A 14,558-nucleotide genomic window follows, 5' to 3' on the forward strand; every position below is an offset into this window, starting at 1 on the left:
CTCATCCCTGAGGCCTCACCATGACCAAAATGTAGACAGTTATGCACAGAGGCATTTACCCTACTCTTTACCTCTTTCCTGACTCCACTGAAGGTTTCTCTGCCCAACAATGAACCATCCCCCCTGCCCCACTGCTGCCTCCACAATTGGCAACTTCACCTGTTTCCCAACAGAGTTACCAAATGGTGGCTAGCAGGAGTCTGGGCAAGTAAGTCTCAAAAAACCACAGCCCCCAGTTATAAACTTCAACAGAAATCTATCCAGCACAGGAACCAAGCCTGTGGGATCTTTAAGGGTAACTAGATAGTACATTCAAATCAGACTTCTGCTTGTGAGCTGAGTGCTGGAGGTCAGGAGAATACGGACTCTGTGTTGAAATGCATGGTCAGCTGAAACATGGCAGGAGCTGGCCAGCGGTGGGCTGGACAGGAAACGGAATTTCTTCAACAAACCAAGAGAGGCACTCAGCATTTTCTCCATGACAAGATTCAAGGTAACTTTTACTTCTTTATACTTCTGGGTACTGATTTATTATCATTATTATTATAAAATAGAGGTTCCAATACATAGGCAGATTTAAAAAATATTCACTTAGTAAAAAGTCAGAAACAAAATATTATTATTTTGAAAGAGAAAATATATGTGTTGACTCATTATCTGTAACAATCTGTTCAGCTCTAAACTTCACAAATCCCGAATTCCAATTGTGATGTTGATGAACGAGAGTGTGTAGACCCTGGGGGCATGGCTCCCCGCATTTGCTGGGAGGCCTCTAAAGGCTGTGGGGATCCTTTTTCCCAGTACCAGCATCCTCACAGTTTCTGAGGAGTGAGTAACTCCACAGTTACTGAGGAGTGAGTTCCACCAGCTAACTTCTGCTTACCTGGACAGGTGGCTCAATCATTATCCAGGCTGGAAGCATGAGACTGGGATTGAGAGGCTGAGTCCCTACACGGAAGTAAACTCCACCCCTGGAATCACAGGCCCAGATGTGCTGATTTCCACATGCCAAGCTTGTCAATTTTACAGCTCCTGTAGACAAAGAAAAGTACACACACTATAATTACTTTTGTACAATGACTCATCTTTCAACTAATCTATGAAGTTTGATTTTCTACTTCAAAGAAAGAAATGAGGCTGCATTTGCAACTGAACTTGGACGCTGAGTCATCAGATCTGTCCTAGTCCATCCACATCGGCTGTGTGGACTCAGCTGAGCTTGAGAACATCGTAACTCAAGAGAGTAATGATGGCCTCTGGCCACTCTGCTACCTGCCAGGCGCCACACGGCACCCCTTCCAGGCAACAGGCAAAGCAGTCAAGATGCTGTCAGCACGGTGCCCTGAACCACCAAGCCCTGGGATTGGTATCTCAATGTGGGTCCCATCGTCAGCTTCCTCAGACATGTGACTAATGCCAGCAAATTCTAGATTTGGAGAGAGGGAACTCATATTTACAGATAATCTTGATCTTAATTAGAATTAAACTGACTGGGCACAGTGGCACACACCTGTAATCTTAGCACTTTCAGAGGCCATGGCAGGTGGATCGGTTGAACCCCGAAGTTCAAGACCAGCTTGGGCAGCACAGTGAGACCTTGTCTCTACAAAATACACAGAAATTAGTTGGGTGTGGTGGCACACACCTGTAGTCCCAGCTACTCGGGAGGCTGAGATTGCTTGGGCCCAGGAAGTCGAGGTTGCAGTGAGCCGTGATGGTGCCACTGCACTCCAGCCTGGGTGACAGAGCAAGGCCCCATCTCAAAAAAACAAACAAAACAAAACTAAGTCTCCCAAAGAATCTTCGTTTTTATTTATTTCTCACTGCTATTGAGACTGATTGCAAGAGGAAAGGAAATGGGAAGAGTTTTTTAAAAATGGAAATTACATTTGATAATAGTCTGGCTAAAAGAACAGCAGTCAACAGTTTCTGAGCAGCTGCTGTGGACAGGCTGGTCAGCCAGGTCTTCATATACTCATCTCAAACCTACAACAATGACACACGATTAGTATCGTCCCACTTCACGCATGAGACCATCGGGACTCAGCCAGAAAGAGATCTGCTGAGGGCCACATGGCAGGAGGTGGCCAGGCCAGGAGGCAAAGGAGGATCTAAGGTTTGGACCTGGGTTGGCCTGGGTCCTCTGCATCAGCAACCTCTGACCTCTGAGACTTTACCTACAGCACAATGCACAGATCTTCAGGGCTAAGTTGAATTGGTTTTTTGTTTTTGTTTTTTGTTCTGTTTTTGAGATGGAGTCTCGCTCTGTCATCCTGGCTGGTGTGCAGGTGTGTGATCTTGGGCCACTGCAATCTCCACTTCCTGGGTTCAAGTGATTCTCGTGCCTCAGCCACCTGAGTAGCTGGGATTACAGGTGTGTGCCACCATGCCCAGCTAATTTTTGTTAGATTAAACTCCATCATTTGGAGTTTAATCATGTTGGCCAGGCTGGTCTCGAACTCCTGACCTCAAGTGATCCGCCCACCTCAGCCTCCCAAAGTGCTGGGATTACAGGTGTGAGCCACCGCACCTGTCCCAATCAGTTTTAAACAACTTAGTCACCCCAAAAAGTTCCCTCAACTCCCTTCTGGCCAATGCCCTCTACCCTGAGGTAACTGCTGAACTGACTTCTTTTTTATTTTTTTTGAGACAGAGTCTGGTTCTGTTGCCCAGGCTGGAGTGCAGTGGCGTGATCTTGGCTCACTGCAACCTCTGCCTTCTTTTTTTTTTTTTTTTTAGACAGAGTCTAGCTCTGTCACCCAGGCTGGAGTGCAATGGTGCAATCTCGGTTCACTGCAACCTCCACTTCCCAGCTTCAAGTGATTCTCCTGCTTCAGCCTTCCAAGTAGCTGGGATTACAGGCATCTGCCACCACGTCCAGCTAATTTTTGTATTTTTAGTAGGGACGGGGTTTTGCCATGTTGGCCAAGCTGGTCTTAAACTCCTGACCTCAGGTGATCCGGCCGTCTCAGCCTCCCAAAGTGCTGGGATTACAGGTGTGAGCCACCGTGCCCAGCCTGTTTCATTTTTAAAGAAACCGCCAGTTTCCCTAATGGAGATCCTGTGCTCCACACCCACAGCCGTGTCTGTGGGTTCTGGCTGCCCACACCCCTGAACCTTTTCCATGGCAGCCGTTCTAGGAGAGGTGAAGTTGTATCATGTCGTGGCTTTAATTTGTATTTCCTGCTAAGGAATGACGCTGGGAATCTTTTAATATGCTTATGGGCATCTGCATATCTTCTTCTTTTTTTTTTTTTTTTTTTTTTTTTTGAGACAGAGTCTTGCTCTGTTGCCCAGGCTGGAGTGCAGTGGCGCAATCTGGGCTCACTGCAAGCTCCGCCTCCCGGGCTCACGCCATTCTCCTGCCTCAGCCTCTCTGAGTAGCTGGGACTACAGGCGCCCGCCACCACACCCGGCTAATTTTTTGTATTTTTAGTAGAGACAGGGTTTCACCGTGGTCTCGATCTCCTGACCTCGTGATCCGCCTGCCTCGGCCTCCCAAAGTGCTGGGATTACAAGCGTGAGCCACCGCGCCCGGTCTGTATATCTTCTTTTGTGAAGTGCCTGTTCAAGTCTTTTGCTCATTTTAAAATGAACTGTCTCCTGACTGCTGAGTTACAGGAGTTCTCTGCACATTGTAGGTACTAGTCTTTGTCAGATGCGTGCATTGTAAATCTAGTCTGTGGTTTGCTTTTTCATTTTCTTTTTTTTTTTTTTTTTTTTTTTGAGATGGAGTCTCACTTTGTCGCCCAGGTTGGAGTGCAGTGGTGCAATCTCGGCTCACTGCAAGCTCTGCCTCCCAGGTTCACGCCATTCTCCCACCTCAGCCTCCTGAGTAGCTGGGACTACAGGCACTTGCCACCACGCCCAGCTAATTTTTTTGTATTTTTAGTAGAGACGGGGTTTCACTGTGTTAGCCAGGTTGGTCTCGATGTCCTGACCTCGTGATCCGCCCGTCTCGGCCTCCCAAAGTGCTGGGATTACAGGCTTAAGCCACCGCGCCCGGCCTCATTTTCTTAATAGTGTTTTTGGATGAGAAGTTTTTAATTGTGATGGGTTATTTTGACTTTCAACTGGGGAATAAAAGGTGTGCAGCTCCATTAGCTGGTGGTGCTGCCGGAGGAGGGACAGGTGGAGGACGCCCCACACTGGGTGCAGAATCAGGAGGTGCTGCCCTTGCACAGTTGTCACTGGTATCAGATGACAGCCCACGGAGCATAGCAAAACACAGAGGCACGACTCTGCTATGTGAAAACCTCGTCATGTGTCTTCAGTTACGACATCAACTTAAAGCTATTCATTCACTGCTACACAAAAAAATTATCATTATTCCTCTGTGCATTTCCTAAAGATGACAATTTCTCTATTCCAAAAATTAACTGTATTTTCTCCTCCCTTGATCTTGTACAGAATGTTTTACCAGGGAGTTTAAACAGAACTCCCTGGAACTCTAATATTACATATGCAAAGATCTGTACCAGTCAAAATAAAGTACCTTCAGCAGTAACTCTAGAAATAGCTGAGAAACAAATGCTAATTAAAAAATAATTTTACATTAGAATCTTCAATCTGCCTCTAAGAGAAACTACAGGCAGCAGTGATCATGCTAACAGAGTCACATGGTGACAAAAACACACCAGGCCAGCATCTCAGAGTTGGCAGCAACAACACCGCTCACAGAACATGGAGTTCACATTACACAGTGAACATCCTTTCAGAACACATATAAAAGACTGCTAGACGATGCACTTCCAGTGTATAAACCAGCTTATTCCGAATTGAAGAGACAGGTGAAAGACGACAAAGTTGAACTGAGGGCTTTCCTGCAGATTTTTACCCCAGAGTGTCACCCAGGCCGCCTGGATGAATGCGGTTTGTGAGCCCGTCCCACGGAAGAGGTGGTCAGGATGTGGTGAATGTGGTGGCAGAGACCACAGGCCTCCCCAAACACTCCATGGCTCCCTCACGTTCCCTTAGAGTTAGGCAGGACCCACGACCAGTTCTGGCAACAGGCTCTGAGCAGAAGGAACCGAGATGGTGGAGCCCAGAGCAAGGCAGGCGGGATCAGGAATCCACCACCTGGAGGACCACTGCCCTAGAAGAGGACAGATGCAGGGCTAGCTTCGTGGAGCGGGGGCCACGGTTCACTGTGTGAAGTCGCTGATATCTGGGGCTTGCTACAGAAGCACAGCCCAGCCTGGCTGATGCAAACACACTGACATTTTCCTGCCTGTCCCTGTTTTGTCCTTATTTTTTTCTCTTGTTTTTAAAAAATGCTTTAATTACTTTATTCGACAAAGCAGAATTTTCCCTTTAGGATTATTTCTTAAACGTATTATTTTAAAACAAAAAGTGCCATTTATTTGATGTTTTATTTATAAAATACTTTTCTGTATAAATTACTGCATGATACAATCCTGTTTGTTACCTAACGGCATAAACTGACACTGAATAGTTCTTCATTAAATGCTGTGACCTGATAAATTAAATTACAAATTTCATTAGTTTGCTAAACATTCCAATGCCTGACATAATGCATATTTATGTGTACTGGGAAATGAAATGTTACAAGCCTCTTACATATCTGCTAAGTGATGCAAATTTTCTTCCAAAAACTAGGATTATAATAAATCACTACAAAATTCCATATTTGACCGCTACAACTTGGTTCAGCAGCCAACCATTTAAGAATCCCTTTAATTTAATCCTATAGCAGTAATTGCTCTGGTAATTTGTATAGGGGCAGAAAGAAGAGGGAAGCTGTATCTTAAAAAAAAAATTGAGGCTGGGCGCGGTGGCTCACGCCTGTAATCCCAGCATTTTGGGAGGCTGAGGCGGGTGGATCACGAGATCAGGAGATCGAGACCACCCCGGCTAACATGGTGAAGCCTCGTCTCTACTAAAAATACAAAAAAATTAGCTGGGCATGGCGGCAGGCGCCTGTAGTCCCAGCTACTCAGGAGGCTGAGGCAGGAGGATGGCGTGAAGCTGGGAGGTGGAGCTTGCAGTGAGTGGAGATTGTGCCACTGCACTCCAGCCTGGGCGACAGAACGAGACTCCATCTCAAAAAAAAAAAAAAAAAAAATTAAAGGTAGAAATCATATTCATTATTTGATACTTCACTAAAGTCATCCTCATCCTTGAAATTAAAATTTAATTTTTTTTTTTTTTTTTGAGACAGTCTCGCTCTGTCACCCAGGCTGGAGTGTAGTGGTGCGATCTCAGCTCACTACAACCTCTGCCTCCCAGGTTCAAGGGATTCTTGTGCCTCAGGCTCCCAAGTAGCTGGGACTACAGATGTGTGCCACCACACCTGGCTAATTTTTGTATTGTTAGTAGAGACAGGGTTTCGCCATGTTGGCCAGGCTAGTCTCGAACTCCCGACCTCAGGTGATCCGCCTGCCTTGGCCTCCCAATGTGCTGAGATTACAGGCATGAGCCATTGTACCTGGCCTTGTTTCTTAATTAATTTATTATTAGTAGTAGTAGTTTTTGAGGCAGAGTCTCATTCTGTCTCCCGGGCTGGAGTGCAGCCACCATCTTGGCTCAGCAGGGGCATAATCTTGGCTCTCACTGGAGCCTCCGCCTCTTGGGTTCAAGCGATTCTCGTGCCTCAGCCTCCCGAGTAACTGGGACTACAGGCATCCGCCACCACGCCCAGCTAATTTTTGTATTTTTAGTAGAGATGGGGTTTCACCATGTTGGCCAGGATAGTCTTGATCTCTTGATCACGTGATCCACCCACCTTGGCCTCCCAAAGTGCTGGGATTACAGGTGTGAGCCACCACGCCTGGCCGACAAGGTTTTTATAACCTAACATCTTCTGCCTCATGCCCTGGGAAGGCTGATGGTGACTTAGAGCAAGAGTTGAGAATTTTCCTGGGAGGGTGGGAGTCACATCATCCACCAGGCGACTGTGTGTGATGACATCCTGTACCTGAATGGAAGGCAGTTTTATCTTTGACTACCAGTAACGCGGCCAAATATAGGATCAAAACTCACATCCCAGAGTTACTCAGAAATGGAGCTGCAAATAGTACTGACTTTCCCTGACATTTTAAATCCTGCTGGTGCAGCTGCAAGCAGTTATAATCCCAGCACTTTGGCCAGGCGCGGTGGCTCACGTTTGTAATCCCAGCACTTTGGGAGGCCGAGGTGGGCGGATCACGAGGTCAGGAGATCGAGACCACGGTGAAACTCCGTCTCTACTAAAAATACAAAAAAAAAAAATTGGCTGGGCCTGGTGGCGGGCGCCTGTAGTCCCAGCTACTCGGAGAGGCTGAGGCAGGAGAATGGCATGAACCCGGGAGGCGGAGCTTGCAGTGAGCCTAGATCGCTCCACTGCACTCCAGCCTGGGTGACAGAACGAGATTCCATTTCAAATAAAATAAAATAAAATAAAATAAAATAAAATAAAAAAATTATAATCCCAGCACTTTGGGAGGCTGATGTGGGAGCATCACTGGAGCCCAGGAGTTTGAGACCAGCCTAGGCAACATAGTGAGACCCTATCCCAAATTAAAACAAAAATCCTGTTGGCTACATACTGTCACTAAGCAATTGGTCCCTGCCTGTAAAGTCCCTACACACTCCGTGTGTAAACTTCCAACAAAAATAATGTGAGTCAAACTAAAATAATTTTTTTTTTTTTTTTTTTTTTTTTTTTAAGAAATAGGAGCTTGCTCTGTTGCCTAGATCAGGCTCAGTTTCCGGGGCTCAAGCAATCCTCCTGCCTCAGCCTCCCAAGTAGCTAGGACAACAGGTGTGTGCCACTGTGCCTGGCTCTGAAATGACAGGTAGAAGCACAGTGCTATGATGGGGACAGTCACTGAAGAATGTTTGGGGGGGAGATGCAATCTCAACTGAGTCCTGAAGGAAGAAGAGTTGAAGAAAGGAAAGCAGCCCACGGAAGGAATGCTAGGCCGCAGGAAGAGAAGCAAATGGGCGGCATGAACGTGCATGGCACATTAGGGAAGGGCAGGAGTTCAAGACTAGCCTGGCCAACATGGTGAAACCCCATCTCTACCCAAAATACGAAAGTTAGCCAGGGCCCCAACACAAAGGCCAGGAGTGGCTGGAGCCCCTGACACATGAGGCCTCAGAACAGCAGGCCGGGCCTGGCTGCGAGACCCTGGGCACCACACCAAAGACTGGAGCTTTATTCTAGTGGCAATGTGGAGCCATGTAACATGGAGGGCAACACCGTCTGAGCTGGGTTTGAGGAAGACAGCTCTGGTAGCCGTGGTGGGAGGTGGGCACACCTGGTGCCAAGAGGCAGCTACTGCAGTACAGCAACTTGGTGACGAGGGGCTCCACCCTGGCAGTGGTGGGAGGGAAGCAGAGGTCCAGAAGCAGGGAGATCCTCGGATACATGGCCAGGACACTGCTGAGCGACTGGCCAAAAGAGCACTCCAGTCTTTGCAGCAGAATTTACCGGGAGCAGCAGGGCTCAGTGGCTCACACCTGTAATCCCAGCACTTTGGGAGGCTGAGGCGGGTGGATCACCTGAGGTCAGGAGTTCGAGACCAGCCTGGCCAACACAGTGAAACACTGTCTCTACTAAATATACAAAAATTAGCTGGGTGGGGTGGCACGGGCCTGTAATCCCAGCTACTTGGGAGATTGAGGCAGGAGAATCGCTTGAACCTGGGAGACGGAGGTTGCAGTGAGCCAAAAATCAGACCATTGCACTCCAGCCTAGGCAACATGGTGAGACACTGTCTCAAAAAAAAAAAAAAAAAGAAGGAATTTAGTGGGAGCAGAGGAGTGAAGTTAGGAAAAAGAGCACAATTGGGGGAGGCTAAATTTGATATTGAACAAAATCCTCAAATGCAGTCACTGTGTTTCCATTCATTGATGCGTGCACCCCCACTGTTGACTTTAACAAATATTTTTAGAGATGCGGTCTTGCTATGTTGGCCAGGTTGGTCTTAAACTCCTGGCCTCAAGCAATCCTCCCAAAGTGCTAAGATTACAGGTGTAAGCCACTGCACCCGGCCCACTGCTGACTTGTAAAAAATAAATGAAGCACCCCAATTAATTCCAGATAAGTAACACAGGCAGCAGCCATGTTGGCTTGATGACTCTCCTTTGCAGTCAATAATCCCCATTCAATGCAAGCCACCTGATGACAGCCGCCATGCACAGTCATACACGGGCTCCTGGGCAGACGGCACGCCTGAATTCAAAATTTTCACTTAAATATGTAATTATTAAAAGGTCTCTTGGGTCGGGCGCAGTGGCTCACACCTGTAATCCCAGCACTTTGGGAGGCCAAGGCAGGTGCATCAGTTGAGGTCAGGAGCTCGAGACCAGCTTGGCCAACATGGTGAAACCCCATCTCTACTAAAAATACCAACATTAGCTGGGCATGGCTGTGCATGCCTGTCATCCCAGCTACTCGGGAGGCTGAGGCAGGAGAATCACTTGAACCCAGGAGGCGGAGGTCGCAGTCAACCAAGACTGTGTCACTGCACTCCAGCCTGGGCAACAGAGCAAGACTCTATCTCAAACAAACAAATAGAAAAAGAAGTCTCTTGACCTACCTGCTTTTCCTGTAGGACACAGACCATATCTGGAGAGAGCCCAATAACTGAACACTTGGTGCCCCTGGCCTGATGCTCACTGCCCCTACCCTGGCATAGTGAAGGCTGGGGAGGTGGCCGTTCTTTCTAGGGGAGAAACTCAGCTTCAGTGAGATTGAGTCTCAAGAGTGAGAGGGAGGCCGGGCGCAGTAGCTCACGCCTGTAATCCCAGCACTTTGGGAGGCCGAGGCGAGCGGATCACGAGGTCAGGAGACCGAGACCATCCTGGCTAACACGGTGAAACCCCGTCTCTACTAAAAACACAAAAAATTAGCCGGGCGTGGTGGTGGGAGCCTGTAGTCCCAGCTACTCGGGAGGCTGAGGCAGGAGAATGGCGTGAACCCAGGAGGCAGAGCTTGCAGTGAGCCGAGATTGTGCCACTGCACTCCAGCCTGGGCAACAGAGCAAGATTCCGTCTCAAAAAAAAAAAAAAAAAAAGAGCGAGAGGGAAACAGGAACAAGTCCACCCTGAGTCCAAGATGGCCTTGGGCCCTCCAGTGTTCAGCAGATACTCATTGAAGGGATGGGTATGTGAGCAGAGGAATGGCCTAGGGATCCTGGTCGCCTGTTCACCTCCCTTGCCCCAACACAAAGCTGCCAACCCTGGACTTGCTGCATTCTCTCAGGATGTGTAGGAAACAGGAAAGGAGTCTTAATCTGACATTTCAAGATCAACCAGGTAACTCAAATAAACAAAATCTAAAGTTCAGGGCAGGATAAGGACTAAGCGAGGTGGTGCTTTAACAAGAGATGCTGGATTTGCCCTCCCTGTGGCACAAACTGGGGCAACACAAGCAAAAGCCCCACCACCAGCAGCTAACAAAGACTAGAGAGCACCCCCAAGCAAGATGTGTCACAGCCTTCGGACGACCACACCACCCAGAGATGGCTGACATTTAGATGGGATGCCCCGTGCATCCTCCGGGGGGTTGGGCTTGGGGGTTGCTGCTCCCATTAGAAAGGAGAGGAAACCAAGGCCGGGCATGGTGGCTCACACTTGTAATCCCAGCACGTTGGGAGGACAAGGCAGGTGGATCACTTGAGGTCAGGAGTTCAAGACTAGCCTGGCCAACATGATGAAACCCCATCTCTACCCAAAATACAAAAGTTAGCAGGGACCGTACGTGGTGGCTCATGCCTGTAATCCCAGCACTTTGGGAGGTGGAGGCAGGCGGACCACCTGAGGTCAGGAGTTCAGGACCAGACTGGCCAACATGGCGAAACGCTGTCTCTACTAAAAATACAAAAAATTAGCCAGGTGTAGTAGTGGGTGCCTGTAACTCAGCTACTCGGGAGGCTGAGACAGGGAGAATTGCTTGAACCTGGGAGGCAGAGGCTGCAGTGAGCCGAGATCATGCCACTGCACTCCAGTTTGGGCAACAGAGCGAAACTCTGTCTCAAAAAACAAAAAAATTAGCTGGGCATGGTGGCACATGCCTGTGGTCCCAGCTACTTGGGAGGCTGAGGTGCGAGGATTGCTTAAGCCTGTGAAGGCAGAGGTTGCAGTGAGCCAAGATCGTGCCACTGCACTCTAGCCTGGGTGACAGAGTGAGACCCCACCTGGGATAAAAAAAAAAAAAAAAAAAAAGAAAGGAGAGGAAATTGCAGTTCAAGGTGACAGCAGCTTGCCCAGAGTCCAGAGCCTGCCTGGGGCCCAGCTCTGTCCTGCCTCTGCCATGAGTCCCCACACCTCTGCCTGTGACCTCCTTGCACCCACTGCCTGTCTGATCCATTTCAGGGTCAGCTGGATACTGACATTGATTTGCTAATGATTTTGCAGGCAGAACACAGGGGCTCAGTGAAAACCTGCCCATCCACAGTGACCAGGACCCCCAGGCCATCCCTCTGTTCACACACCCAACCCCTCAATGAATATCTGCTGAACACCAGAGGGCCCAAGGCCATCTTGGACTCAGGATGGACTTGTTCCTGTTTCCTCACACTCTTGAGACTCAATCCCACTCAAGCCAGGTTTCTCCCCTAGAGAAACCTCCCAGTGAAGCCCAAATACACATCTTAGAGACCTGCACCACTTTGGCCAGCTAGCTGGTGCTGGGAGGACTGGACAGAGCCAGGAAGGAGGCATGAGCTGTGCTGGAGGCAGGAGGCCCAGGCAGGGCTGGCTCCAGCAGTGCAGAACCTGGCATGATGCCCATTCACTCTGAACCCCACCATGGTGCAGCAGCCTTCCTGGAGGGGCTGGGAAGGGGACGTGCAAGGGAAACAGTTCTGCTTCTCACCCAAATGGTGCAGGTGAACACGGCCTCCCACAGTGCTCAAGATTGAGGAGCAGGGAGAATACATATCATGCCCTGGACTTTTTACCCCAGAGGGAACTAGCGGCATTTTCTAGTTAGTCTGGGTAGGAGCTGCTGGAGAAAGGCTCAGGACCAGTAGGGTCTCTGAACAAATGAAAGGCTTTCCAGAGCAGGCGGCAGGTCAGCAGCACCAATGTTCAGGCCACTCTCAGCCTCAGCCTTGTCTATCAGTCACTGTCAGTGATGTGGAGAGGTGGGTGTTCTCAAAAAGCTAGACAGTGACTGGTGGGTCCAAAAGGCAGGTGGGGAGGCCCAAAGCATAAAGAACAAAAATTGCCCTGGACAAACCTTCAGTCCCCAAGCCTTGGAACAGAACTTGCTTCTTCAGTTGAGTTAGTGTTCAGGGGCCTTTTCAGGCAAAAGAATGGGTGATGTCTACTCAGTACCCTGTAGGAGCCCCTGGGGCTGAGCACGTCAACCACCACCAGGCTGCCTAGTATGATGCTTGCTTTACAGAATGGCAAGAGGCTCTCCTCGTCAGCTGGTAGCATACAGACTGCAATGCAGCCAGGGGCTTGGGGAGAAGGGGGACAAGCCCTTCTCTTCTTGCTTTTTTTTTTTTCTTTTGAGACAGAGTCCTGCTCTGTCACCCAGGCTGGAGTGCAATGGCATGGATCTCAGTTCACTGCAACCTCTGCCTACCAAGTTCAAGTGATTCTCGTGCCTCAGCCTCCCAACCAAGTAGCTGGGATTACAGGCGTGTGCCATCACACACAGGTAATTTTTGTATTTTTAGTAAAGACAGGGTTTCACCATGTTGGCCAGGCTGGGCTTGAACTCCTGACCTCAGGTGATCCGCCCTCCGCGGGGCCTCCCAAAGTGCTGGGATTATAGGCATTAGCCACTGTGCCCAGCCCTCTTCTTGCTTTCTTTCTCCCCGCCCTTTTTTTTTTTTTTTTTTTTTTTTTTGGTGAGTGCATGTGGTTGAGTTCTCAAACATTAAATGCTTATACAATTCAAGTCTACCACATAACCAAATGCTGGTTCTGAGTTAAAAAAACTGGGAAGCCTTGCAGCCAGGAAGTTCCTAAGTCAGTCCTGCTGCAAGCGCAGGGCTCATCCGGGCACTGGGGGCCATCTGCACAACTCCACCTTCAGGCAAACCACACCTATGCTGCCTGATCCACCAAGAATCTACTCAGAGAGAAATCTAATGCTGTGGGCTTATGTTATTATTTCTTGGAACATGAATGAATTATTTACAAATAGCAGCACTACATTTCTTTCTTTTTTTTTTTTTTTAAACAGAATCTCGCTCTGTTGCCTGGGCTGGAGTGCAATGGCATGATCTTGGCTCACTGCAACCCCCGCCTCCCAGGTTCAAGCAATTCTCCTGCCTTAGCCTCCTGAGTAGCTGAGACTACAGGCATGCGCTGCCACACCCACCTAATTTTTTTTTTGTATTTATAGTAGAGACAGGGTGTCACTATGTTGGCCAGGCTGGTCTCGAACTCTTGATCTCAGATGACCCACCCACCTCAGCCTCCCAAAGTGCTGGGATGACAAGTGTGAGCCACTGCGCCCGGCCTACAAATAGCACTACATTTCTTAGCCTACTCCACGGCTTTTGATAGAAGATTCAGAGAAAACCAGGAGCTAGTGGGTGCAGGTCCTCCTGGACCTGGCTGAGCTGAAGGAGAGCTGGCACCTGTGTGCTGAGCCACTCTCCTCTGCCAGGTACCGTCCTGAGGAGATGGACAAACGTGGCACTGATCCTGTCGTAGGGAGCACCCATCTTTTCAGCTTTTCAGGTCATAAAGCTATGTTCCATATTCAGACAGACTGACGGGGCAGCTGCATCACCAGTATCCTTCAAGCCGCTCGCAGTGCGTGGCCCCTTGACCTGAGGACGGGCACCCTCCTCAGGTTCTGACAGCCCTGCAAACTCTAAGGGGCAGGGAAAGGGACAAAACCCAGAGCCTGTCTAGTCTGAAAGAGTGGCCAGTTGAGCTCCTGAAATTCAGCAACTTATAAACATCCTCTCAGAACTCTCACGGGTTGAACACAGGCCGGGCAGTTTTGTCCGACGTCACACTGTGATGCGGTTTTAGGGCAGTCAGGGCACCGGCAGGTGTACTCACGAGGTGGCCGTACCTAGCTGGGAGAGGTCCAGCCTGGTCCAGTGCATGCCCGTGGGGCAGCTATTGGAGAGCGTCCTGATGAACACCTGGCCGAGGCTGTCCAGCGCCCACAGCGCATCCTGGCAGGCGGCATAGGCGCGCATCTCGGCGTCGGGAGGCAGCTGTACCGTGGAGGGCCGCGACTGTGCGCTCTGGGCGCTGACGCTGCACAGGTCCTTGCTGCTCTGGCATAGCCACAGGAAGCTTCCTGCAGAAGGGGGTCATGTTTGTCATCGAGATTTTGTCTGCACCGAGCCGCCTGCTCTAAACGCACAAGGCAGCCTTTGCCTTTTGGCAGACGCCAGACACCCGGCCGCGGATGCCGGCTCGCTCACCCGCCCATTCCCACGCGGCAGGAGCGGTGTGGCACTTTAAGGTAGACAGCAGAGGGAAACACTGCGACTAACAAGAAACACGCCTGAGATGTTGGAAATAAATGCCAATAAGGCAAGGCTTAGGAGATTTTATGAAGGCCATAATGTTGGCTTAGTGGCTTTGACCTCCCATTTGTCATGGGCTGGGAAGTTTTTCACTTG

General features: G+C 49.4%; 1 protein-coding gene across 3 annotated transcripts in view; it reads right to left on the reverse strand.

Annotated features, from left to right (window-relative positions):
• The window catches only part of TECPR2 (tectonin beta-propeller repeat containing 2), a 140,162-nt gene that overhangs the window by 34,948 nt on the left and 90,656 nt on the right, over positions 1–14,558 (reverse strand). For all 3 annotated transcript variants that reach the window (XM_030804133.1, XM_030804134.1, XM_030804135.1), the window contains exons 16-17: positions 13,997–14,230; positions 884–1,032 (exon numbers count right to left, since the gene is read on the reverse strand). In XM_030804133.1, coding sequence (XP_030659993.1) covers positions 884–1,032; positions 13,997–14,230 — 383 coding nt within the window. The remainder of the gene's footprint in view (positions 1–883; positions 1,033–13,996; positions 14,231–14,558) is intronic.

The sequence above is a fragment of the Nomascus leucogenys genome, chromosome 22a (assembly GCF_006542625.1).
Source record: "Nomascus leucogenys isolate Asia chromosome 22a, Asia_NLE_v1, whole genome shotgun sequence".
Classification (NCBI taxonomy): Eukaryota; Metazoa; Chordata; class Mammalia; order Primates; family Hylobatidae; genus Nomascus; species Nomascus leucogenys.